Here is a 26,323-nt window from a genome sequence, read left to right on the forward strand (position 1 = left end):
TTACATTTAGGTCTTTAATCCATTTTATTTTTGTGTATGGTGTTAGGAAGTGTTCTGATTTGATTCTTTTACACATAGCTCCACAATTTTCCCAGTACCACTTATTAGAAGAGACTGTTTTTTCTCCATTGCATATTTTTGCCTCCTTTGTCAAAGATAAGGTGCCCATAGGTGCTTGGATGTATCTCAGGCTTTCTATCTTGTTCCATTGGTCTGTATTTCTTTTTTGTGCCAGTACCATGCTGTCGTGATGACTATAGATAGCTTTGTGGTATAGTCTGAAGGAAGGAAGGTTTATCCCTTCAGTTCCATTATTCTTTCTCAAGATTGCTTTGGCTATTCAGTGTTTGTGTTTCTATATCAATTGTGAAATTATTTGTTCTAGTTCTGTGACAAATACCGTTGATAGTTTGATAGGGCTGCCGTCTATGGGGTCACACAGAGTCGGACATGACTGAAGCGACTTAGCAGTAGCAGCAGCACTAAATCTATAGATGGCTTTGGGTAGCATGGTCATTTTCACAATATTGATTCTTCTAATCCAGGAACATGATATATCTTTCCATATGTTTATGTCATCTTCAATTTCTTTCATCAGTGTTTTGTAGTTTTCTACATACAAATCTTTTGTCTCTTCAGGTAAATTTATTCTTCAGTATTTTATCATTTTTGTTGCAATGGTGAATGGGATTGTTTCTTTAATTTCTCTTTCTGAGTTTCATTTTTAGCATATAGGAGTGCAAGGGATTTCTGTATGTTAATTTTTTTATCCTGTGAATGTGCTATATTCATTGATTACAAATATGGAACACTTCATGAATTTGTGTGTCATCCTTACGCAGGGGCCTTGCTAATCTTCTCTGTGTTGTTCCAATTTTAGTATATGTGCTGTGAAGCAAGCACCCCAGAGAGTTCTATGTGTGAAGATTTTACTGGAGGAAATTCCTGTGGGAAAGTGAAAGAGTTTAAGCTTCCACAGGCAGTCCAAGGCCCTTTAAGGAGGAGGTGATCATTCTCTCTCATACTTTCTTTAAGTCTTGTGCAACAATGTATCTTACCCAAGAACTGGCCTTTCTTTAGGTCCAGAACTAATGATCACACAGCACAGTGTCTTACTCATGGAAATGCTTTTCTTAGGCTATGTGTTAATGATTATAATTGTAACAAATCTTGCCTGGGAACCTCTTTCTCAAGACTTGTACCCCTGATTACACAGCAACAGCATATCTACCCCAGAGATGTTGCTGGGAACCTGTTCTCCCAGGCTAATCTTGTGCCAAAGTTATCTCAGGAAGTGTGCCTTGGGAAAGGGTCTGGTGGAACTCTTAGAACCTTGAAGTATTCTTTTTATCTATTTTCCACAGCTAGTTGAAAACTGTATAAGGCCCGTTTGAATGAATGAAGTGGGTACTCTCCTGCCCCCTTCTGATGTCTATGTCAGAGGCTTTCTCTGTCCTGTCACTTTAAATAAAATTTTTCACACAAAGCTCTGAGTGACTGAGACCTCTCTTTGGTCCTGGGATTAAATCTTCTCCTTCAGAGACCACGAATCTGGCAGCACCGTTCACTGTTCACTGTAAGCTATCAAAAGAAGATAGAGAAGGGAGTGAAAAAAGATTGGAGAGCTATCAGATTGTGGAACAAGTCTGAACCTGAGTGAAGGAGATGAAGAGGGAAGGATGGGAGCATGTAGCTCTTACACCACAGTGAAATCTAAGGAAGTTTTGACAAGACCATCAAGGAGTCCGTGAGACAAATTCAGTCATCAGATGAGTCCTATGCCTCCATCAATGGGCCTGCTTGACTATCCCTGCTGCTGCCAGTCATCAGAAGGTAGTGATTAATATCGGGGTAGCAGCTGGGCCCTTGGCCAATGACTCCTTGAGCAGATGGGGGTCTGCAAGGCATATTGTGATGACAATCATAGGATTCCTATGAAATTCACACATTAGATATTTAAGTTATGCATTTTTGAGAATTATACCTCATATATTTTATGGAAACCATATATTCCCAACATTTCTGATGTTTTTCAGAAGGGAAGGAAAAGAGGAATGAGTCCCTGCCAATATTCAAGTGAAGGAACTAATAAAATATTGTGCAAGACATATGACTAAACATGAAATATGATATCTACAGAGTCACTTCTCTTGCTCTTCTTTTCTTTCATCAATTCAGTTCAGTTCAGTTCAGTTCAGTTCAGTTCAGTTGCTCAGTCGTGTTTGAACTTGGTGACCCCATGAATCGCAGCACACCAGGCCTCCCTGTCCATCACCAACTCCTGGAGTTCACTCAGACTCACGTCCAGCGAGTCAGTGATGCCATCCAGCCATCTCATTCTCTGTCTTCCCTTCTCCTCCTGCCCTCAATCCCTCCCAGAATCAGGGTCTTTTCCAATGAGTCAACTCTTCACATGAAGTATCCAAAGTACTGGAGCTTCAGCTTTAGCATCATTCCTTCCAAAGAAATCCCAGGGCTGATCTCCTTCAGAATGGACTGGTTGGATCTCCTTGCAGTCCAAGGGACTCTCAAGAGTCTTCTCCAACACCACACTTCAAAAGCATCAATTCTTCGGTGCTCAGCCTTCTTCACAGTCCAACTCTCATATCCATACATGATCACAGGAAAAACCATAGCCTTGACTAGACGGACCTTAGACGGCAAAGTAATGTCTCTGCTTTTGAATATACTATCTAGGTTGGTCATAACTTTTGTTCCAAGGAGTAAGCGTCTTTTAATTTCATGGCTGCAGTCACCATCTGCAGTGATTTTGGAGCCCCCAAAAATAAAGTCTGACACTGTTTCCACTGTTTCCCCACCTATTTCCCATGAAGTGATGGGACCGGATGCCATGATCTTCGTCTTCTGAATGTTGAGCTTTAAGCCAACTTTTTCACTCTCCTCTTTAACTTTCATCAAGAGGCTTTTTAGCTCCTCTTCACTTTCTGCCATCAGGGTGGTGTCATCTGCATATCTGAGGTTATTGATATTTCTCCCAGCAATCTTAATTCCACGTTGTATTTCTCCCAGTCCAGCATTTCTCATAGGTTAAATAAGCAGAGTGACAATATACAGCCTTGAAGTACTCCTTTTCCTATTTAAACAAGTCTGTTGTTCCATGTCCAGTTCTAACTGTTGCTTCCTGACCAGCATAGAGGTTTCTCAAGAGGCAGGTTAGGTGGTCTGGTACTCCCATCTCTTTCAGAATTTTCCACAGTTTATTGTGGTCCACACAGTCAAAGGCTTTGGCATAGTCAATAAAGCAGAAATAGATGTTTTCTGGAACTCTCTTGCTTTTTCCATGATCCAGCAGATGTTGGCAATTTGATCTCTGGTTCCTCTGCCTTTTCTAAAACCAGCTTGAACATCAGGGAGTTCACGGTTCACTTATTGATTAAGTCTGGCTTGGAGAATTTTGAGCATTACTTTACTAACATGTGAGACGAGTGCAATTGGGCAGTAGTTTGAGCATTCTTTGGCATTGCCTTTCTTGGAATTGGAATGAAAACTGACCTTTTCCAGTCCTGTGGCCACTGCTGAGTTTTCCAAATTTGCTGGCATATTGAGTGCAGCACTTTCACAGCATCATCTTTCAGGATTTGAAACAGCTCAACTGGAATTCCATCACCTCCACTAGCTTTGTTCGTAGTGATGTTTTCTAAGGCCCACTTGATTTCACATTCCAGGATGTCTGGCTCTAGATTAGTGATCACATCATCATGATTATCTGGGTCGTGAAGATCTTTTTTGTACAGTTCTTCCATGTATTCTTGCCACCTCTTCTTAATATCTTCTGCTTCTGTTAGGTCCAGACCATTTCTGTCCTTTATCGAGCCCATCTTTGCATGAAGTGTGCCCTTGGTATCTCCAATTTTCTTGAAGAGATCTCTAGTCTTTCCCATTCTGTTGTTTTCCTCTATTTCTTTGCATTGATCACCGAGGAAGGCTTTCTTATCTCTTCTTGCTATTCTTTGGAACTCTGCATTCAGATGCTTATATCTTTCCTTTTCTCCTTTGCTTTTCACCTCTCTTCTTTTCACAGCTATTTGTAAGGCCTCCCCAGACAGCCATTTTGCTTTTTTGCATTTCTTTTCCATGGGGATGGTCTTGACCCCTGTCTCCTGTACAGTATCATGAACCTCATTCCATAGTTCATCAGGCACTCCATCTATCAGATCTAGGCCCTTAAATCTATTTCTCACTTCCACTGTATAATCATAAGGGATTTGATTTAGGTCATACCTGAATGGTCTAGCAGTTTTCCTACTTTCTTCAATTTCAGTCTGAATTTGGCAATAAGGAGTTCATGATCTGAGCCACAGTCAGCTCCTGATCTTGTTTTTGTTGGCTGTATAGAGCTTCTCCATCTCTGGCTGCAAAGAATATAGTCAGTCTGATTTTGGTGTTGACCATCTGGTGATGTCCATGTGTAGAGTCTTCTCTTGTGTTTTTGAAAGAGAGTGTTTGCTATGACCTGTGCGTTCTCTTGACAAAACTCTATTAGTCTTTGCCCTGCTTCAGTCCGCATTCCAAGGCCAAATTTGCCTGTTCCTCCAGGTGTTTCTTGACTTCCTACTTTTGCATTCCAGTCCCCTATAATGAAAAGGACATCTTTTTTGGGTGTTAGTTCTAAAAGGTCTTGTAGGTCTTCATAAAACCATTCAACTTCAGTTTCTTCCGCATTACTGGTTGGAGCATAGACTTGGATAACTGTGATTTTGAGTGGTTTACCTTGGAGACGAACAGAGATTATTCTGTCATTTTGAGATTGCATCCAAGTACTGCATTTCGGACTCTTTTGTGGACCATGATGGCTACTCCATTTCTTCTGAGGGATTCCTGCCTGCAGTAGTAGATATAATGGTCATCTAAGTTAAATTCACCCATTCTAGTCCATTTTAGTTCGCTGATTCCTAGAATGTCGACATTCACCCTTGCCATCTCTTGTCTGACCACTTCCAATTTGCCTTGATTCATGGACCTGACATTCCAGGTTCCTAAGCAATATTGCTCTTTACAGCATCGGATCTTGCTTCTATTACCAGTCACATCCACAACTGGGTATTGTTTTTGCTTTGGCTCCATCCCTTCATTCTTTCTGGAGTTATTTCTCCACTGATCTCCAGTAGCATATTGGGCACCTAATGACCTGGGGAGTTCCTCTTTTGGCATCCTATCATTTTGCCTTTTCATACTGTTCATGGGGTTCTCAAGGCAAGAATACTGAAGTGGCTTGCCATCCCCTTCTCCAGTGGACCACATTCTGTCAGACCTCTCCACCATGACCCACCCGTCTTGGGTTGCCCTGCAGGCATGGCTTGGTTTCATTGAGTTAGACAAGGCTGTCCTCTTAGTGTGATTAGATTGACTAGTTTTCTGTGAGTATGGTTTCAGTGTGTCTGCCCTCTGGAAGTTTCCATAAGCCTCTTATTCTTATCTGTCAGAGGGAAGACAGAATGAAAATCACAATCACAGAAAACTAATCAAGCCTATCACGTGGACCACTGCCTTTCCTAACTCAGTGAAACTATGAGCTGTGCCATGTAGGGCCACTCGAGGCAGACAGGTTATGGAGGAGAGTTCTGACAAAAACGTGGTCCACTGGAGAAGGGAATGGCAAATCACATCACTGTTCTTGCCTTGAGAACCTCATGAACAGTATGAAAAAGCAAAAAGATATGACACTAAAAGATAAATTTGTCAGGTCAGTAGGTGTCAAATATGCTACTGGAGATCAGTGGAGAAATAACTCCAGAAAGAATGAAGAGATGGAGCCAAAGTGAAAACAAAGCCCAGTTGTGGATGTGACTGGTGATGGAAGTAGAGTCTGATGCTATAAAGAACAGTATTGGATAGGAACCTGGAATGTTAGGTCCATGAATCAAGGTAAACTGGAAGTAGTCAAACAGGAGATGGAAAGAGGGAACATCGACATTTTAGGAATAAGTGAACTAAAATGGACTGGAATGGGGGAATTAATGCAGATGATCATTATATCCACTACTGTGGGCAAGAATCTCTTAGAAGAAATAGACTAGCCCTCATAGTCAACAAAAGAGTCTGAAATACAATACTTGGGTGAAATCTCAAAAACAAAAGAATGATCTCTGTTCATTTCAAAGGCAAGCCATTCAATATCACCGCAATCCAAGTCTATGCCCAACCAGTAATGCTGAAGAAGCTGAAGCTGAACAGTTCTATGAAGACCTACAAGACCTCCTAGAACTAACACCCACAAAAGATGTCCTTTTCATCACAGGGGACTGGAGTACAAAAGTAGGAAGTCAAGAAACACCTGGAGTAACAGGCAAGTTAGGTTTGTAGTACAAAATGAAGCAGGACAAAGGCTAACAGAGTTTTGCTAAGAGAATGCACTGGTTATAGCAAACACCCTCTTCCAACAACACAAGAGAAGACTCGATACATGGACATCACCAAATGGAAGATAACGAAATCAGATCGATTATATTCCATGCAGCCAAAGATGGGGAAGCTCTATATAGTCAGCAAAAACAAGACTGGAAGCTGACTGTGGCTCAGATCATGAACTCCTTATTGACAAATTCAGACTGAAATTGAAGAAAGTAAGGAAAACCACTATACCATTCAGATATGACCTAAATCAAATCCCTTATGATTACAGCATGGAAGTGACAAATAGATTCAAAGGAGTAGATCTGATAGACAGAGTGCCTAAAGAACTATGGATGGAAGTTTGTGACATTGTACAGGAGGCAGAGATCAAGATCACTCCCAGGGAAAAAAAAATGCAAAGAGGCAAAATGGCTACCTGAGGAGGCCTTACAAATAGCTGAGAAAAGAAGAGAAGCTAAAGGCAAAAGAGAAAAGGAAAGATATACCCACTTGAATGCAGAGTTCCAAAGAATAGCAAGAAGAGATAAGAAAGCCTTCTTCAGTGATCAGTGCAAAGAAATAGAGGAAAACAATAGAATGGGAATGCCTAGAGATCTCTTCAAGAAAATTAGAGATACCAAAGGAAAATTTCATGAAAAGATGAGCACAATAAAAGACAAAAATGGTATGGACCTAACAGAATAAGAAGATATTAAGATGAGGTGGCAAGAATACACAGAAAAACTGTACAAAAAAGATCTTCATGACCCAGATAATCACAATGGTGTGATCACTCACCTAGAGTCAGACATTCTGGAACACAACAAGTTCAGGTGGGCCTTAGGAAGCATCACTATGAACAAAGCTAGTGGAAATGATTGAATTCCAGTTGAGTTATTTCAAGTCCTAAAAGATGATGCTGTGAAAGTGTTGCTCTCAATATGCCAGCAAATTTGGAAAACTCAGCAGTAGCCACAGGACAGGGAAAGGTCATTTTTCATTCCAATCCAAAAGAAAGTAAATGACAAAGAATGTTCAAACTACCACACAATTGCACTCATCTCACATGCTAGCAAAGTAATGCTCAAAATTCTCCAAGCCAAGTTTCAACCGTACATGAATGATGAACTTCCAGGTGTTCAAGCCAGATTTAGGAAAAGCAGAGGAACAGAGGTAAAATTGGATCCATTGGATCCAATTGATCCATTGGATCATCAAAAAGGAAGAAAGTTCCAGAAAAAACATCTACTTGTTTTATTGACTATGCCAAAGTCTTTGACTGTGTGGATCACAGCAAACTGTGGAAAATTCTTCAAGACATGGGACTATCAGTCCACCTTACCTGCCTCCTGAGAAATCTTTATGCAGGTCAAGAAGCAACAGTTAGAACTGGACATGGAACAACAGACTGGTTCCACATTGAGAAGCAGTACGTCAAGGCTGTATATTGTCACCCTGCTTATTTAACTTATATGCAGAGTGCATCATGCAAAATGCTGGGCTGGATGAAGCACAAACTGGAATGAAGATTGCCGGGAGAAATATCAATAACCTCAGATATACAGAAGACACTACCCTTATGGCAGAAAGTGGAGAACTGTAGAGCTTCTTGATGACAGTGAAAGAGAAGAGTGAATAAGTTGGCTTAAAACTCAACATTCAAGAAACTAAGAATATAGCATCTGCCTCCCCTCACTTCATGGCAAACAGGTGGGGAAACAACAGTAACAGTGACAGACTTTATTTTGGAGGGCTCCAAAATCACTGCAGATGGTTACTGTAGCTATGACATTAAAAGACACTTGCTCCTGGGAAGAAAAGCTATGACCAACCTAGAAACCATGTTAAAAAGCAGAGACATTACCTTGCCAAAAATGGTCCATCAAATCAAAGGTGTGGTTTTTCAGTAGTCATGTATGGATGTGAGAGTTGGACTATAAAGAAAACTGAGCACCAAAGAATCGATGTTTTTGAACTGTGGTGTTGGAAAAGACTCTTTTGAGTACCTTGGACTGCAAGGAGATCCAACCAGTCCATCCTAAATGAAATCAGTCCAATATGCCGAAGCTGAAACTACAATCCTTTGGCCACCTGATGCAAATAACTGACTGATTTTAAAAGATCCTGATGCTGGGAAAGATTGAAGGCAGGAGGAGAAGGGGATGACAGAGGATGAGATGATTGGATGGCAGCACCAACACAACAGACATAAATTTGAGCAAGTTCCTGGAGTTTGTGATGGACAGGGGAACCTGGAATGCTGCAGTTCATGGGGTCACAAAGAATCAGACATGACTGAGCGACTGAACTGAACTGAACTGAACTGAAAAGACAACAGACATGTTTAAAGACATTGCCAGCTGTCTCCTATACCTGGTTGAAATACCTGTAATATTTCTCTAATACATCCAAAGCAATTAAGAAAACGAAAGGGCAGCCACCTGTTTTTCGGTGTTCACTAAAAGAGCCACCTTGTTCTTATCTGTCTTGGTCTTGTTATCAACAGACTTAGTAAAGTTCTAATTTGAAGTAACCGGCCAGGAATTATGAAGGTGATCAACAAGGAGAAGACCCAAGCCACTGAATGATTATCATAGACACTCACTCACCTAAAGTGAGTCTTTATAGAAACTAAAAGAAAGCAAATTTATATTCCAGTCTGTACTATCAAATACTAAGCTACTCTGAGATACATGGTAACTGGGTTCTAGACCTGACCCTGCTGTGAACTCACTGGCGCATGTCACTTAGGCCTTTTGGGTTCCAGCAGCATCTGTAAAAGTGAGAACCTACCTCACATGTGGGAGCTCTTCCTTCTACCAATCACCCTATCTCTTTGGCTCTAACACTTCAAGACCATCACCATACAGTCCAGAGCACATAAGCAGGAATAGTGGAACAGCTAATAGGAAAAACCAACACTAACTCATCTAGCCTCTTAAGTCTCAGCCATTTTTAAAAAGACTTTTTCTTGGTGTGGACCATTGTTAAAGTCTTTATTGAATTTGTTACACTATTGCTTCTGATTTATGCTTTTTTTTGTGGCCACGAAGCATGTGGGATCTTAGCATCCCGACCAGGGATTGAACCTGCACCCCCTGCACTGATCAAACCTGCACCCCCTGCACTGGAAGGCCAAGACATAACCACTGGACTACCGCAGGAGGAGGAGGTACTGAGTAGTCCCTCTTAGTCGTTTTTGTTGAGGAGCTTTTGCTAATTATCCACCTTTATGAGCTTTAGCCAGTTTTTCTTGCTAGGCAGTTCCCCATTTTATTTCTAAGAAGAACTATACATCAGAAACCTTTTGGTTGCAAACCAGTGACCCTTGGGTTAACCAGCCTTCTGAGGTGTTTTGTTTGGTCCTAAAGAACTGTACTCAGCTTGAAAGTCAAGGTCACTGGGCAAGTGCTTTGTAGTTCAGGCAGCTGCCCCCTTCTTGTACTGATGATTCACGCTTGACCTCTGTAGACCTGAATTTTCATCCCTTACACTGAGATAAGCTTTGCTTCTACATAAATCAGGAAAAGTACACTGATGTACAGAATATTTCTTTAAAAATTATTTTCAAATAATTAGTATTTTTCTTTTCTCCCACAAAACTTCAGGGAATCGTAAGTGCTTAGCGACACAACACTAAGAAGGGACAGATGCACACACAGAGACTCAAACACACAAAAATAATTCTACTTTGATGATGTTATATAGAGTTTTGCAGTTAGAAAAATCTCAAAAATAATCTCAATTTTTAGCCAATACATATGTTTTGGTTGTTTTGGTGAATAAAATCTTCTTTGAACTTTACAAAGATGGAGAAAATGGGATAGAGACTGTTAACTGGAGGAGAACAAAATCTTTCTGAAGCTTCAGAATCACCAAGGTCACCTTCTGGCCCCGAGTGAAAGTCGTTCAATTGTGTTTGACTCTTTGCTACCCCGTGGACTATACAGTCCATGGAATTCTCCAGGCCAGAATACTGGAGTGGGTAGCTGTTCCTTTTTCCAGGAGATCTTCCCAACCCAGGGATTGAACCCAGGTCTCCTGCATTGTAGGTGGATTCTTTACCACCTGAGCCACAAGGGAAGGCCAAGAATACTGGAGTGGGTAGCCTATCCCTTCACCAATGGATATTCCCGACCCAGAAATTGAACCAGGGTCTCCTGCATTGCAGGAAGATTCTTTACCAACTGAGCTATCAGGGAAGCCCTAGAATCATGATATTAATATTTTTCTCTTCGGAAGTTTAGTCATGACTCTCTTGTTTCTCTAAATTTTTACCCTTCACTCCCACTTCTTAATTTTGAGTATTCTGCACACAGAGAACCTTATTCTATGAAATGAGTTACGCCAAATTCTGTACACAATATAGTTGCCTCAGTTCCTTTGAATGTGAAAGTGAAGTTGCTCAGTAGTGTCCAACTCTTTGTGACCCCATGGACTGTAGCCCACCAGGCTCCTCTGTCCATGGGATTTCCCAGGCAAGAGTACTGGAGTGGGTTTCCATTTCCTTCTCCAGGGGATCTTTAGTTCTTTTACTTGGTTACAATTGTTCACTATAAGCTTGTGTCTGTGTAGATTTCAGGACTTAGATATCTTTAGGGATTAATTTCCCTCCTTTTTGTGGAATCAGCACAGAGAAGTCCAAAAGTTCTCCTGGGCTAATTAACTACTTTGGGAGCCTGGCATCTCAGAGTAGAAAGAGTTCTTAAAGGTCATGTAGTCTAACCATTCATTAGACAGTTAAACCCCATCTGCTATTTCATGTTGGTAGTTAAAATATGGCATGTTTATTTATCTTTACTGAAAAAGGACCGATGCTGAAGCTGAAACTCCAATACTTTGGCCATCTGATGCGAGGAACTGACTAATTAGAAAAGACCCTGGTGAGGGGAAGGATTGAAGGCAGGAGGAGAAGGGGATGACAGAAGATGAGACAGTTGGATAGCATTACCGACTCAATGGACATGAGTCTGAGCAAGCTCTGGAAGTTGGTGATGGACAGGGAAGCCTGGCGTGTGATAGTCATGGGGATGCAAAGAGTCGGACATGACTGTGTGACTGAACAGACTGACTGACTGAAAAAGAACTCTCTCTGGTAAAGCATGCCATACCAGATCAAGGCAGCCTTGTTAAGTCTTACTGTGAGCTCACATCACTCCCCGTTTCTACTCGTATTGTCAGTTCTATACTTGGGAATGTGCCTAAAGTGACATTTCTTAATACATTTTGATGTCCCTGCATTACTGCCTGTTTCTGCACCCTAGAAATTTCTAATCCCTTCAAGTCATTGCTTCACTAGTTTGATGGTTCTTTGGTAAATTTGGTCCAATCAATTTTTACCAAAGGATAATGCCCAACTCAGGCTTCCCAGGCAGCCCTCGTGGTAAAGAACCCTCCTGCCAATGCAGGAGACATAAGAGACTTGGGTTTGATCCCTGGGTCAGGAAGCTCCTCTGGAGGAGGGCACGGTAGCCCACTCCAATATTATTGCCTGGAGAATCTCATAGACAGAGGAGCCTGTGGGGCTACAGTCCACATGGTCGCAAAGAGTCAGACACTGACATGACCTAGCATGCATGCACAATACCCAGTTCAGAACAGGACACTTTCTACGGCTTTAGCTCCTGGACAGAAATTCCAGCTTCATCCTGAATGTACTAATATCTAAATCACATTTCTGGGCAAGGGCTCATCCTCAACAGTTCTGTGAAACACTGGGGGGATTAACGAAGCCAGACACAGCTGTTAAAAGTTTCCTTCCTGGAGAAATTTACCTGAGATTCATATCTCTTTCCCAACTCTTAAAAACTGAACAAAACTATTAACAAAATGAAAATGAAAATCTGGTTCATTTATGTTTCAGGCTAAAGATTTTATTCCATTTTTTTAATATCTGCAATTTCTTCATTAATATTTAATTTAGATTTGAGTAATGCACTCGGTTTTATTTGTGTGTTGCAGATATTTCTGCCTGCTGAAATGCTTTGATTATTATTAGATATTCTATTCTAGCATTTCGTAGGAATGTCACTTCCATTTTCTACTCATTTTATCCCCATCCTCCCAGACTAGCCCAGAGAAGTTGTATGTGGAGACAGCTGACTAGGTTTTTCAGGCTAACTTGGTTTCTTATTCTTAGTATACCCTTATGGCTCACAGCCACGGCCAGGTTGCAGTCAAACTGAACATGTGGAAGCTGGTGGAGTGCAGGATGGGCTGTACCAAAGACATGGGACAGTTCATGCTCTGCAGGTTCACAAAACTCACAAGAGAAAAAGAATTCTAACTATGTATGCTGTGTACGTCCTCAGTCATGTCTGACTCTTTGCAATCCCGTGGACAGTGGCCCAGAAGGCTCTTCTGTCCATGGGGTTTCCCAGGCAAGAATACTGGAGTGGGTTGCCAGTTCCTTCTCCAGGGGATCTTCCTGACCCAGGGATCAAACCCACATCTTCTATATCCCCTGCATTGGTAAGCGGATTCTTTACCATTGCACCACCCAGGAAGCCTAACAATGCATGGTAACAGATGTTAATTAAACAGTGTGGTGATCACATGCCAATAGTATATACAAAATATATTCCTTAATTTAAAAAAATAATTCAGGAAACCCAGTATCTTCAGAAAGCAGAGAAAAAGCAAAGAATCTACCCTCATATGATCTCAGACTCATCATCATATTAATCAGGTTGGGCCCTGAATAAATGACTTCTTCCCCTCCACCACCCTGCCTCCAACCCCCACCTTCCCCACCCCACCCCAGCAAACATTTCCAGAAATCCTAGTACTACCCTTCTGCCACCAGCTTATCAGGGGTTGAAAGTTGTGTGGCAGGAAAGTATCTTCATCTCTGTGTCAGCACAGTTGCCTTAGAAATTGCAAAAATTTAGAAATTCCCCCACATACACATGAGAATTTGTCAACAGATTTGGATTCTGGGGGCTGTGGGTGCATCTGAAACAGACGAGGGGAGGTTAATATGCGTCCATTCCTCATGAGTTTCTGTTCTAGCCTGTTCATAGATGATCTCATTTCATCTGCACAAAAGACCTGCAAAGCAGTTACTGTTAGTCTCATTTTACAGATTATGTAGTTGAGGTTCAGAAAGGTGAAAAAAAAATATCCAGAATATCCCATTACAGCTACTAAGGTTATTAATAATGGTGCTATCATGGGGTCATGTTCCACCTCCCTGGAAAGCTATGCTTTTTTTTTTTTTTTCTCTTCTAATTGCACTAAATTACCATGCATTCTATTTTTTCTAAGAATATGTCCTGTATACAACAACGACAACAAAAAGGAAGGAGTATCACATGTTTCAAGGGAAAACAAAAACAAAAAACAAGGCACAGTGAAATCTCTCGCCCCAGATCAGGAGGCTGCAAACTTTTTCTCTAAAGGGCTAGATAAATATTTTAGGCTTTGCAGAGTACGTGATCTCTGTGACACCTCTGAAACGCAGCCATGGTGGGATGAAAGCAGCAATAAACAAGAGGGAAACAAATGAAAGCACCTGAAAAACTCTAGTCACAAAAACACTTTTTGAAAGCTTTATTTACAAAAGCAGGTGTGAATTTGAACCTCTCCTGGGGGATCCATACAGTCCTGAAGAACTGGGTTGCCCACGAAGACCCCTTTCCTCCCTGTCACTATGCTATGCGGCCATGCAAAAGCGTGGGAGATCACCTTTTTAGGTGGGTCAGGATATCTGATGTGATACATCTGATGAGAAGAGCCAACTCATCAGAAAAGCCCCTGATGCTGGGAAAGACTGAAGGCCAAAGGAGAAGAGGGTATCAGAGGTTGAGATGGTTGAATAGCATCACTGACTCAAGGAACATGAACTTGGGCAAACTCTGGGAGGTAGTGAGGGACAGGGTGGCCTGTTGTGCTGCAGTGCATGGGGTCACAAAGAGTCGGACACGACTTAGAGACTCAACAACAGGATATCTGAAAGGTCTGATCTGTTTTGCACAAGTCAAGAGAAGCAAAACAGAATTTGTTTCTTCAGTTGTTCAATATGTGCTCTTCATAGATGGCAAACATATTTTCCAAACTTACCGTGAATAATATTTTTTGAGTTTTTTGAGGAAAACAACTAAATCAAGAATGAACATAATGTTTTCTAGTTGATTTCAGTAGTATTTTACCCTAATCGGAAATTATGTGCATAACTGCAGGTAGTCTGAAGGTAAACTGCAGGTAATACCTTCATAGTATTTTGCCCCTGTCTTTTAGATAACTTTATTTTCCCTTATTCTTATTCTATTTTCAATTAAGCTTAACAAGGAAGAATAATTTGGGAGAAAAATAAAAATCATGAATTCTACTTTTTTATTTTCAATTTAGAAATAACATCTGTACAATGTTTTCACCCAGAACAAATACATTTTTAAAATAATTAATTAATCCTGAGAGGAAAGACAGTGGAACAATAAGTAACTGTGATTGTGTGGCAAGTTGACATTTAAATGATTTAAATTTAAAATTATATTTTTGAAAGGATATTATTTCTTTACTGTGTTAATTGAACTACGTCCAAGGAACAGCTCAAAGAAGAGTCAAATTAAGTTTATCAATGTTTTCTAAAATATCCATGAATGTTATTAACTCTCTTTCCTTGTAATAGGTACAACCACACTTATAACAGACATAAGCCAGCAACTATTCAATCTTGCTCTGTCTCAACAGATCAACAATGAATTAGGGCTCTTCTGCTGGCTCAGTTCAGTTCAGTTCAGCTGCTCAGTCCTGTCCGACTCTTTGCGACCCCATGAATCGCAGCACGCCAGGCCTCCCTGTCCATGACCATCTCCCGGAGTTCACTCAGACTCACGTCCATCAAGTCGGTCATGCCATCCAGCCATCTCATCTGCTGTTGTCCCCTTCTCCTCCTGCCCCCAATCCCTCCCAGCATCAGGGTCTTTTCCAATGAGTCAACTCTTCGCATGAGGTATCCAAAGTACTGGAGCTTCAGCTTTAGCATCATTCCTTCCAAAGAAATCCCAGGGATGTACTCCTACAGAATGGACTGGTTGGATCTCCTTGCAGTCCAAGGGACTCTCAAGAGTCTTCTCCAACACCACAGCTCAAAAGCATCAATTCTTCGCCGCTCAGCTTTCCTCACAGTCCAACTCTCGCATCCATACATGACCACTGGAAAAACCATAGCCTTGACTAGATGAACCTTTGTTGGCAAAGTAATGTCTCTGCTTTTCGATATGCTATCTAGGTTGGTCATAACTTTCCTTCCAAGGGGCAAGCATCTTTTAATTTCATGGGTGCAGTCACCATCTGCAGTGATTTTGGAGCCCCCCAAAATAAAGTCTGACACTGTTTCCACTGTTTCCCCACCTATTTCCCATGAAGTGATGGGACCAAATGCCATGATCTTCGTTTTCTGAATGTTGAGCTTTAAGGCAACTTTTTCACTCTCCTCTCTCACTTTCATCAAGAGGCTTTTTAGTTCCCCTTCACTTTCTGCCATAAGGGTGGTGTCATCTGCATATCTGAGGTGATTGATATTTCTCCCGGAAATCTTGATTCCAGCTTGTGCTTCTTCCAGCCCAGTGTTTCTCATGATGTACTCTGCATATAAGTTAAATAAGCAGGGTGACAGTATACAGCCTTGACATGCTCCTTTTCCTATTTGGAACCTCAGTGATAAAGAATCTGCCTGCCAGTGCAGGAGACCTGGGTTCGATTCCTGGGTTGGAAGATCCCCTGGAGAAGGAAATGGCAACCCACTCCAGCATTCTTGCCTGGGAAATCCTATAGACAGAGGAGCCTGGTGGGCTACAGTGCATGGGGTCACAAAGAGTCAGACACAACTGAGCAACCTAAGAACAGAAATTCAGAAAATAAACAAGAATTACAAGTATACATTGATTTGATAACCCACTGCTGCTGCCGCTGCTAAGTCGCTTCAGTCGTATCTGACTCTGTGCGAACCCAGAGATGACAGCCCACCAGGCTCCCCTGTCCCTGGGATTCTCCAGGCAAGAACACTGGAGTGGGTTGCCATTTCCTTCTCCAATGCAGGAAAGTGAAAAGTGAAAGTGAAGTCGCTCAGTAGTGTCCCAACTCCTAGTGACCCCATGGACTGCAGCCCACCAGGCTCCTCCGTCCATGGGATTTGCCAAGCAAGAGTACTGGAGTGGGTTGCCATTGCCTTCTCCCAGCAGGAGACAATCCTATAAAATCTATTTGGAGATGAACATCATTCTTTTCACAAACCACAGTAAAAATTCTTCCAAAATTATATAAGTTACACAAGAAGAATGGATGGCCATATTTTCCATTTTCCTAGAAAATTTTTAGTGTTTGATAGGCCAGCCAACAGAGATATTTCATGGAGGATTTTGGCAAGGGTCTAATTGAGTTTTTCTGGGGCTATTAGTTGACTGTTCTGGATTTTCACCATCATCATCATAAACTTTTTAAACTGATTTTTTTGTGTGATATTTTGTACACTTGCAAAGGAAATAATAAGCTCTCTGTAGATATGTCTTCCAGTTTTACAAAGCATTTAAATTAACCAGCATATTTAGCTGTTGATCTACTAAAGAATTTCCTGTAGCTTTTATCACTTCAGTTTGGTTCAGTTGCTCAGTCATGTCCAACTCTTTGTGACCCTATGAACTGCAGCACGCCAGGCCTCTCTGTCCATCACCAACTCCCAGAGTCCACCCAAACTCATGACCATTGAGTCAGTGATGCCATCCAACCATCTCAACCTCTGCTGTCCCCTTCTCCTCCTGCCCTCAATCTTTCCCAGCATCAGAGTCTTTTCAAATGAGTCAGCTCTTCACATCAGGTGGCCAAAGTATTGGAGTTTCAGCTTCAACATCAGTCCTTCCAATGAATACCCAGGACTGATCTCCTTTAGGATGGACTGGTTGAATCACTTTTATAGTAATGTTTAAATTTTATGAATTTGTTTACTTTTTAAAGAGTCAAAAGAGGAGCTAGAAATAAAAACCTCTTTGATTCCTTAGCATCCCAAAGTCATGAATTATTCCAAAATTATCAGTGTATATGTTTAGCCTTCTACTTAACACATTAATATGCTTTACAGAGTGACACAAGTTTGGCTAAATTAAACAAAATATGCTTTTCATGAAGAACTGGACACTATAAGAAAGTATAGAATAGTTATTGTATATTTACTATTACTGCCTTTTCCATTTTTATAGTAGTGGTGGTTTAGACACTAAGTCGTGTCTGACTCTTATGACCCCAAGGACTGTATAGCCCGCTAGTTTCCTCCGTCCATGTGATTTCCCAGGCAAGAATACTGGAGTGGGTTGCCATTTCCTTCTCCACATTTTTATAGTAAGCCCTGTCAGTAAATAATATTAATTTAGGATCGGGTAAAGGAAGCTTCAAAAGCTCTGTTTTGTGACTGAACACAAATTGAACAAACATAGTCATAACATTCTCTTTCATTGGATAAGATTAGTAAGATTGGTTGTTACACTAATTATGTGAAAACAGTTAAACAGTTATATGAAAAAGAAAAAGTAAAAGTATTTCATAATGCTGAAACAAAACTACTAGAAAGAAGCAGGTTAAATGATTCTAGGAACTCCTATATGCTGATATTAGTTCATGATCCTACCATCCAGTGTGGGAGAAAACTTTTATAGCTTTCACATGACTTATCACATCTAAAATTATAATTTAATTAGTGTACTTTTAGCATCCATCTACATTGGCTAGAATAAAATTCAAAAGGGTAGGCTCTCCACCTATTTTGTGCAATAATTATTCTAAACACCTAGGGCAGTTATTTGGCAAAGAATAGTAAGAACATTCAATAAGAATAAACTTTTCTTTCTGAATCATAGTAGTAAAAGGATAAAGTTTAAGAATTTTAGAAATTAGATATTAACTAGGGTGGGACTATGGGAAGTATTATTCAATTATTTTAGCTGCTGCTTTATGTTCTTGTCCTCTAAGAAAAGGTAATTTGATGATAGAGGTCTGAAACAGATTTCTCTATGGAGTAATAATTCTTTTTGTAATCTGCACATAGAACAGTTAATATATCTGTAAAACTAAATAACTTGAAAGAACAACAGAAAGTACAACATACTATTTCCTCATATCTTAATTTTCAGTTTTTTAAGGAAGGATCATAAAACCTGTGTGGCTATTTTTGTATTTTCTGACACTTGTTTCTCTCTTTTTAGTGATGAATAGAATTTTATGTGATAAAGATAAGTATCTTCTAAAGCCTCTGGTATCTCCAAACTGAACATCTTCATTTTGTAGAAAAAGTAAACCAGAGAGATTTATTGAGTTATTTACTGTCATAGAGCTAATTAAAATACTAAATTTCTTTTAATCATAAATTATATCATTATATATAATTCAAATGTTCAAATATATACTATCATATATTCTATTGTAGTGTTTTAGTATGCAGCTTAATTTTAGAATTCAATATTATTCTTTTCTGTTGTAGCAGGCAATTTTTAAAAAATTTTCCTGTTAAAAATGAAAAACATCTTTGCTACTTTTTGAGAAGGAGGCCAATTATATTTTTTCATTTTCCTTAGAACAAAATGTAGACTTCCTGTTGTTGAGGTTGAATTACATAACTATTTATTTAATATTGACATACAAGAAGTTCTTAGAACAAAAAGGAATAAACAATTGAGAAAAGTGTTCTCTAGGCTATGATTGCTGCTACTGCTAAGTCACTTCAGTTGTGTCCAACTCTGTGCGACCCCATAGATGGCAGCCCACTAGGCTCCCCTGTCCCTGGGATTCTCCAGGCAAAAACACTGGAGTGGGTTGCCATTTCCTTCTCCAAAGCATGAAAGTGAAAAGTGAAAGTGAAGTCGCTCAGTCGTGTCTGACTCCTAGCAACCACATGGACTGCATCCTACCAGGCTCCTCCGTCCATGGGGTTTGCCAGGCAAGGGTACTGGAGTGGGTTGATTAGATTTTTCTTATTCATATTTTATATATAGGATATGTATGACAACAGCACAAAGAAATGAAGAGTGAAATATGAATCAAGATCTGTTTTTGATGTTTACTGGCTTATGTGTTTATTTTGTTTAGGACTTAATATTTTAAGAAGATTAAAAAAAAAAGTCTGCTATAATTCCCAGTTTTACCATTAATGACTGTTTAGTAAATAAAGACAATGACTAAAATTTTTCAAGTAAAAAAATTCACCAGTCTTGCTTCCTGAGTAATTTTTAATATCTTTTTCTTGGTTTGATTAAATTATTTGACATCAGACATTTAAAATATATTATGCTTTAAGAAGGACTCCCCTGGTGGCTCAGATGGTAAAGAATCTGTCTATAATGTGGGAGACCTGGGTTTGATTCCTGGTTTGGGAAGATCCCTGGAGGAGGGCATGGCAACCTACTCCAGTGTTCTTGCCTGGAGAATCCCCATGAACAGAGCACCTGGTGGGCTATAGTCCATGGGGTCACCAGAAGTCAGACACAACTGAATAACTAAGCACAGCACAGAGAAAAGTTTAGCAATTTTAAAACAGAAAGAATAATCTTATACTTTAAATGTAAGTTTATTTTCTCCTCTGCTATTCTGAGGTAGAATTCTTTTCCAGTAAATACATATTTTATCACAGAATGTATTTAGAATTTGGATAACTTAAAGTGCATATGATGCAATTTACTTCTTCCTCTTTTTCTTATTACCATGAAACTGAAAATTTTACTTCATAAAAGGAGAGATACTTTATATATTTTCTAGTCTGCATTTCACAACTGCTCTCATAAATCGATCAAACATGAATTGCCTTTAAGTTATTTCCTGTTCTTAGCATGATTACACTAAATACATTAAAACAATGAATTCTCATATTAAATATGCAGACGGCTTGTAAGACCTTGATAGAAGACAATTTGGGGTTCCCTGATAGCTCAGTTGGTAAAGAATCCACCTGCAATGCAGGAGACCCTGGTTTGATCTCTGGGTTGGAAAGATCCCGTGGAGAAGGGAAAGGCTACCCACTCCAGTATTCTGGCTGGGAGAATTCCATGGACTTATTGTCCATGTGGTCATGAAGAGTCAAACACAACTGAGTGACTTCACTAGACTAGTGATGAAAAGAGTTGCCTTTGCCTCAACTGATTAATATTCAGGCTAATACTGCTTTGTATGTTTATACCAAGCTCCCTTGAGAACCTTGGTACCTTTCTGTGACCAGTGTTAGGGAACTGCAGCTGCTTCTTATCGAAACAAACTCAAATACAAAGTTTCATGGTATACAGCCTATGATTTTTAGAGTAAAAATATAATTTGTTAGCTTTAAATATTTTATTCTCAGGAGGCCTTAAAAATACTTCAGGAAAGATTATAGTTACTAGGAACTTCATTATTTGATACATATCTTTGGGAAAATAAACATTGATCCAAAGTTTCAAATAATAAATAATCGGTTGGGAGAAAGTTTGCCACATCCTTTTGGGAAAGCCTGCTTATAAGCCTTTAGAGGATAGACCCTCGTGATTCAAGCTTTTCACATTTTCTTGCCAACATACTTAGTATTATATGCTTTATTTGACAGTGCTTCAATTCCCCATTTTATATCCTGAATTGTTTCCCAAAATACTGTTGTTACTCTTGTTGCTTTTGCCCAAGAGCTTAGAGGAAAAGCTTAAATGCCCTAGTAGCACATTTGGAATATGCAGGATAAGAACAGATTATATCATTGCTAACCTCTGTGCCCAGTGTCTCTATACTACTTGTTTTTTTCTGTTCATACAGTAATAAAATCTTTCCCCATGACTTCCTAACTAATATAAGTTGATGCCCTCCAGTTTCAGTTTCCTGAAAAGTTATACTTACAAGGAAATCAAGTCAGCTTTAAAGTTTGCAGGTTAGAAGGTTGAGGGTAACGGCGAAATTTAAAAAGCAACATGAATAACCAACTAATCCTCCAGGATCTAAAAAGCAAACCAGTAAATCGCTGTTAAGATTCAAATGAAACAATTTCATCTTCAGACAACCGTTTAGAAACCTTCAAAACAGAGCCCCAAACTGCAGTCAGCTTCTAGACCAGGTTGCGAATTTGTCAAAGCCCAGTTTTAGTGCTTTCTCATTGCCAGTGCTTCACAGCCCCCTTTCCCCAGCCCACTGTTCACAGACTAATCCCCAGTTGTCCAGAACTTTCCATGTGATATCCACCTCATTCTTTTTCTTTTTGGCCCAGTGCCATGAGCTAATGTTTCCAGAATTTATCACATCAGGATTTATCAGGCCCGTGTTTTGTTCTCTCAGGATCTTTTCATGATAAATTAGCAAGTCATACTGGGAAATTCATCTACACTGTAAAGGGAAAGCAATTTCATTATGTCCTGTGGCTAGTAGATCAAATATTTGTAGTTTAAAGGGTATTATGAGATTCACAATACCTTAAACTAGTAGTCTTCAAATATTTATCTTTTTAAAATTATCATCATCTAGTGATCAAACCGTGTTTTCAAATAAAATTTTCTATAAAATAGGTAAGAGTGAAAACACTCCCATTCAAGTAGGGGATAGGACAGGGATACTCCATTTTCTCCTCTTCCCTGCTCTCTGAGTGGAATTTCTGCAGTTCCACAAACACAGCCTGCAAATGATCCTATTAATGCAGGGGGATAACTGCTTGTAAGAATGTCAGGTACATGTCTAGCACTTTGAAATCAGTGGTTTTTAATAGGACTGATTCTGCTCGCCATGGGGACTTTGGAAAATATCTGAACACAGTTGTCATAACTGGGAGAGGAAAGAAGTAGGTGCTACTGGCATCTAGTGGGCAGCAGACAGGACGTTGTTAAACATCCTACAATGTTCCAGCCTAAAATGTCACAATAGCACTGAGATCGAGAACGCCTGCTTACAGAGAGTAGGGCACCAGAAGCTGCTGGGAGTTGGGGGAGGAAACAGGGACTATAGGGGAGGAGGGAAGACTCCAGTTCCTGGAATCAGAGACTTAACTAATGAGCAACTTAGGCTTGCTCAGGATTGGGGAAGGTAGAGAAGGCAGAAACTTTGCAAAATTGTGGGATTTAAAACTTGGTTATATTTTCAGGGTAACTTGCATTTGACAGCAGCTAGATCCAAACAAAAAGGCTTAGCACTTAGCTAGCAAAAATATTAAATAGAAATTTACTATGTGACTAATAACCACCATGAGTTGCCTCATGAACTCCAAAGTTGAGGGCTTCCTGCCTGTGGTGCAGGAGGAACCGGCTGCGTCTGGAGGTGACCCTGGTCCATTCAGTCTCCAGGGAGCAGAGATGAGCCAGGTGCATGAACAGGGCTTCCTGGGGTCCAGCGCCCCCCACCTTTCTTCCTCCGGTGTAATGTCTACTGCATCCGCTCCTGAGCCGTGAGAATGGGAAAGGGTTCTCCGGGGAAAATCCCATCCTCCTTCAACCATCCTGTGCAGAAGGCAGGTGCCTCTGTGTCCCACATCCTCACACCAAGGAAAAGCTCTCTCATCTAGACGCCTCCCGCCGGGGCCCATCCTGACCTCTGACCTGGTCACTACCCCGTGTTGTTCCTCAAAAAGAGATCACTTAGAATGTTTAAAAGATAAATAAAATATTTCATTACAAGTGTTAACCCGGTTAAGCGCTTTTGCTCGCTTCCCATCTCCTGAATAGGCTTCATTTAAAGGCCCCAGAGGCACCAAGTGACAGTTTTACGCGGGTCATCAGTTCGAAAGCTCTGGAGAGTCTAAGAGAAAACATACAGTGAGTCCCCCACCCCACCCCCGCCGTCATTATATAGAAAAGAGACAGAAAGGAAATCCTCCTCACCCGGGGGCCCCTTTTGTGTTGTTCCTGCCAACGCAGCAGCCCTCCCGCTATATAGACCGCGCGCCAGCCGCACCGCACTGAACTCCATCCCCGCGTCCAGCAGCCATGGGGAAGGTGAGCCCCGCGCCGGCGGGAGGGGCCCGCAGCCCGGCTGGAGGCCAGGCCTCTGAGCCTCTCCTTCCCTTCCTTGCAGATCACCTTCTACGAGGACCGGGGCTTCCAGGGCCGCCACTATGAGTGCAGCAGCGACCACTCCAACCTGCAGCCTTACTTCAGCCGCTGCAACTCCATCCGCGTGGACAGTGGCTGCTGGATGATCTACGAGCAGCCCAACTTCCAGGGGCCCCAGTACTTCCTGCGGCGGGGCGACTACCCCGACTACCAGCAGTGGATGGGCCTCAACGACTCCGTCCGCTCCTGCCGCCTCATCCCCCACGTGAGTCCGGTCCCCCTGGGCCTGCAGTGGCCTCGGGTCAGCTGTGGTCAGGCTGTAGGACGGTGGCCTTCCTTTGCTGGTCCTAACCGGATTCTCTTTTCCTTTTTAATCTCTCTTAATTGAGAATGCAATGCTCTTAATTGAGATTGCATTTTCCTTTGCTAATATGAACTCACCTCTACTGGGGAAAAGTGGCATGGTATCTGTTCAGAGTGTCTGTGCCACAGGTGATGAACTCCTCACACTCAGGTGGTACTTGGGCTAGTCCCTGGGCTTTTTCTCTCTTTCCTCACCTGTAAAATGGGGCTAGTAGGGCGGTTAATTCATAGAGCTGTGATGAGGTGGGAAGGAGATTGCCTGTCACCTGGCAAGCCACCCTTCCCCCTCCAGATATTGACTACTTTGAACATCCAGGGTCGCTCAAGTCCTGCTTTTTGATTCGTCAAAATAACTAACCAGCAATGTGATTCCAGTAGCCCCTGCAAAGCCATTGCTATCCAAATAAAGCCCAAACAGCCCGGAATTCCACAGTTAGGGATGCTGTAATTTGACTGTGACCCAGTCCTGTGGAAAATGTACCGCTTTGGGTAAGTTTGAAAGCCCCTCAGAGGGTTTAATGCCTTGATAGGACCCAGACTGGCATTAGGAGCCTGGAAATCTCAGCTTCCACCTTCCAGTGCTGACTCTTCTGATTACAGCCTGAAAGCTCTAGTCATTAGTTTCTCATAAAAGAAGACAACATGGTATGTGTCAGGTGGTTGTGAAGATCAGATTAGGCAACGGACATGTGAACCGTTTGCAAACCATGGGAGATGCCTTATTAGCAGTTTTTATGCCTCAGAATGAATTGCTTATGAGGACCTTTGCTAAGGAGGGTTTGATGGTGGAAGAAGGAAAACTGAATATGTACATGCCAGGAAGAAACAAGCAGATAAAAGCACAAGTGCTTAGAAGAGACAGACAGGATTCACCCAGGACTAACAGCAGCCTCCCTTCCATTTTCCTAAAGGTCTATAACCTATCCATCCAGGCAGGAATTATTTTGACAGATCACACATTAGAGCTGAGAAATGAAACTTAACCGTTAACAATGGCTCTTGCTTTTCAGGACTTCAGAATAGCAGGACTCAAAGCAGAAAGGCAGGAATTAGATGTCTGGGCTGAATGGTCATCATTCTGTGCCTTACTTACTCTGGAGAAAGGAATTCTGCTTCCTCTCTCCCCAGCCTCTTCTAATGCTACTGAGATCCAAAATAATGCCTTTTGCAAGGGATATATTTGCTTTTTTACTTTAACATCTAATTATTTTATATCCTCCAAGGGGACTCCAGCCCACCAGAAATCTATCAAGGAAAGAACAAAAAATTATATCTAAAAACTGTTACTTAAGAGTGGTACTAAGTAGGCACTAAATATGGTTCGTGTAGTTTGTGGCCCTGGAAATCTCTAGGGAGAACCATGCATATCTTGATCTATGTGAATAGCACTCGCTTCAGTTCTGCAGTTTGCAGTCTACCCCATGGCACACAGTGGCTCTGGTGTTGCCTGTCTTTTAAACTTGTCATCTCCGATGTAAACAAGATTTTGTAAATGCCCATTCCCCCAGGGCTGTGAGAGATTAGTGGCTAAGGACTAGGCTCTCTGACTTCCCCCATGTGCCGATTGCTGAACCCACAGACTGGTTCCCACCGGCTGAGGATCTATGAGCGAGAGGACTACCGAGGCCAGATGGTGGAAATCACAGAGGACTGCTCCTCACTCCACGACCGCTTCCACTTCAGTGAGATCCACTCCTTCAATGTGCTGGAGGGCTGGTGGGTCCTCTACGAGATGACCAACTACCGGGGGCGGCAGTACCTGCTGCGGCCGGGGGATTACAGGCGCTACCACGACTGGGGGGCTACAAGTGCCCGAGTGGGCTCCTTGAGGAGGGCTGTGGATTTCTATTGAAATATTTTTACTCTACCCTTTTCTCCACATGAAAGTTAATAAAATATTTCCTGTGTGCTTGATGCAATAATGCGTTTCTCTCTTCCTTTCAAGCTCCTTGAAAGGGCTCAACAAAAAGAAAGCTGGGAATGATGCGAATTTTCTTACAAGTATCAGCGGGAAAGGTGATGCGGAGTTGCAGTAAAGAGGACAGGCTCAGGACAGAATGCCTGGTGCCACAACCACTAAAGAGCTTTAGTTGATCAACAAGTTGCTTAACATTTCTGTGCCTCAGTTTCCTAATTTGCAAAACTTGGTGTAATGATACTCTTCATTTCTTAAGTTTGTGGGGTGGATTAACTAAGTTCTTATTTTAAAATCCTTGACACATTTCAGCTTTGCATATAATAGTTTTAAGGAAACTTCTGCAAGCTTGCTGGTGAAACATCTGGTCATCTTCTTAGTACTCTTTCCTTAGTAGAACTCCCTTTTGGAGACCACAAGTAAGACGGCTATGTGCAATTGCATCAGAGGAAGACAGAGTTAGATAGAGATAGATGTGTCTAACACATCTTTGGTATAAATATATGTGACTGCCAGAATAGTTTAATTAATATATATGTATCCAGAGCACAAGGATAAGAACTAAGCACTACCTAATGAACAGCCCAACAGTCTCTTCCAAACCTTTTTCTACTTAGGCGGGATACAAAACATTCAGATAGTGTGCACTGATAAAAATAAGCACAGAGGGACAGAAGTAAAGGCACAAGGTACATGATCAGGAAAATTACTTGCAACCATG

The 26,323-nt window shown here is 41.2% G+C and overlaps 1 protein-coding gene and 1 non-coding gene across 2 annotated transcripts; one reads left to right on the top strand and one right to left on the bottom strand.

Moving 5' to 3' along the window:
• Positions 1–797: 797 nt before the first annotated feature.
• LOC114113281 (U6 spliceosomal RNA) lies at positions 798–903 on the bottom strand. Its single transcript, XR_003588344.1, has one exon. It is a non-coding gene; the product is annotated as a U6 spliceosomal RNA (small nuclear RNA).
• A 22,355-nt stretch (positions 904–23,258) lies between these two features.
• LOC101107339 (gamma-crystallin F) lies at positions 23,259–25,539 on the top strand. The gene is made up of 3 exons (XM_027963979.1): positions 23,259–23,267; positions 23,347–23,589; positions 25,267–25,539. The coding sequence occupies exons 1-3, from the start codon at positions 23,259–23,261 to the stop codon at positions 25,537–25,539; spliced, it is 525 nt and encodes a 174-aa protein (XP_027819780.1).
• Positions 25,540–26,323: the final 784 nt, after the last annotated feature.

Source organism: Ovis aries, chromosome 2 (genome assembly GCF_016772045.2).
Source record: "Ovis aries strain OAR_USU_Benz2616 breed Rambouillet chromosome 2, ARS-UI_Ramb_v3.0, whole genome shotgun sequence".
Taxonomy (NCBI): domain Eukaryota; kingdom Metazoa; phylum Chordata; class Mammalia; order Artiodactyla; family Bovidae; genus Ovis; species Ovis aries.

Excerpts from the sequence above, each read along its gene's own strand:
- LOC101107339 (XM_027963979.1), top strand. Across the intron at positions 23,590-25,266 it reads CCTGCCGCCTCATCCCCCAC|ACTGGTTCCCACCGGCTGAG; the intron begins GTGAGTCCGGTC and ends CTGAACCCACAG.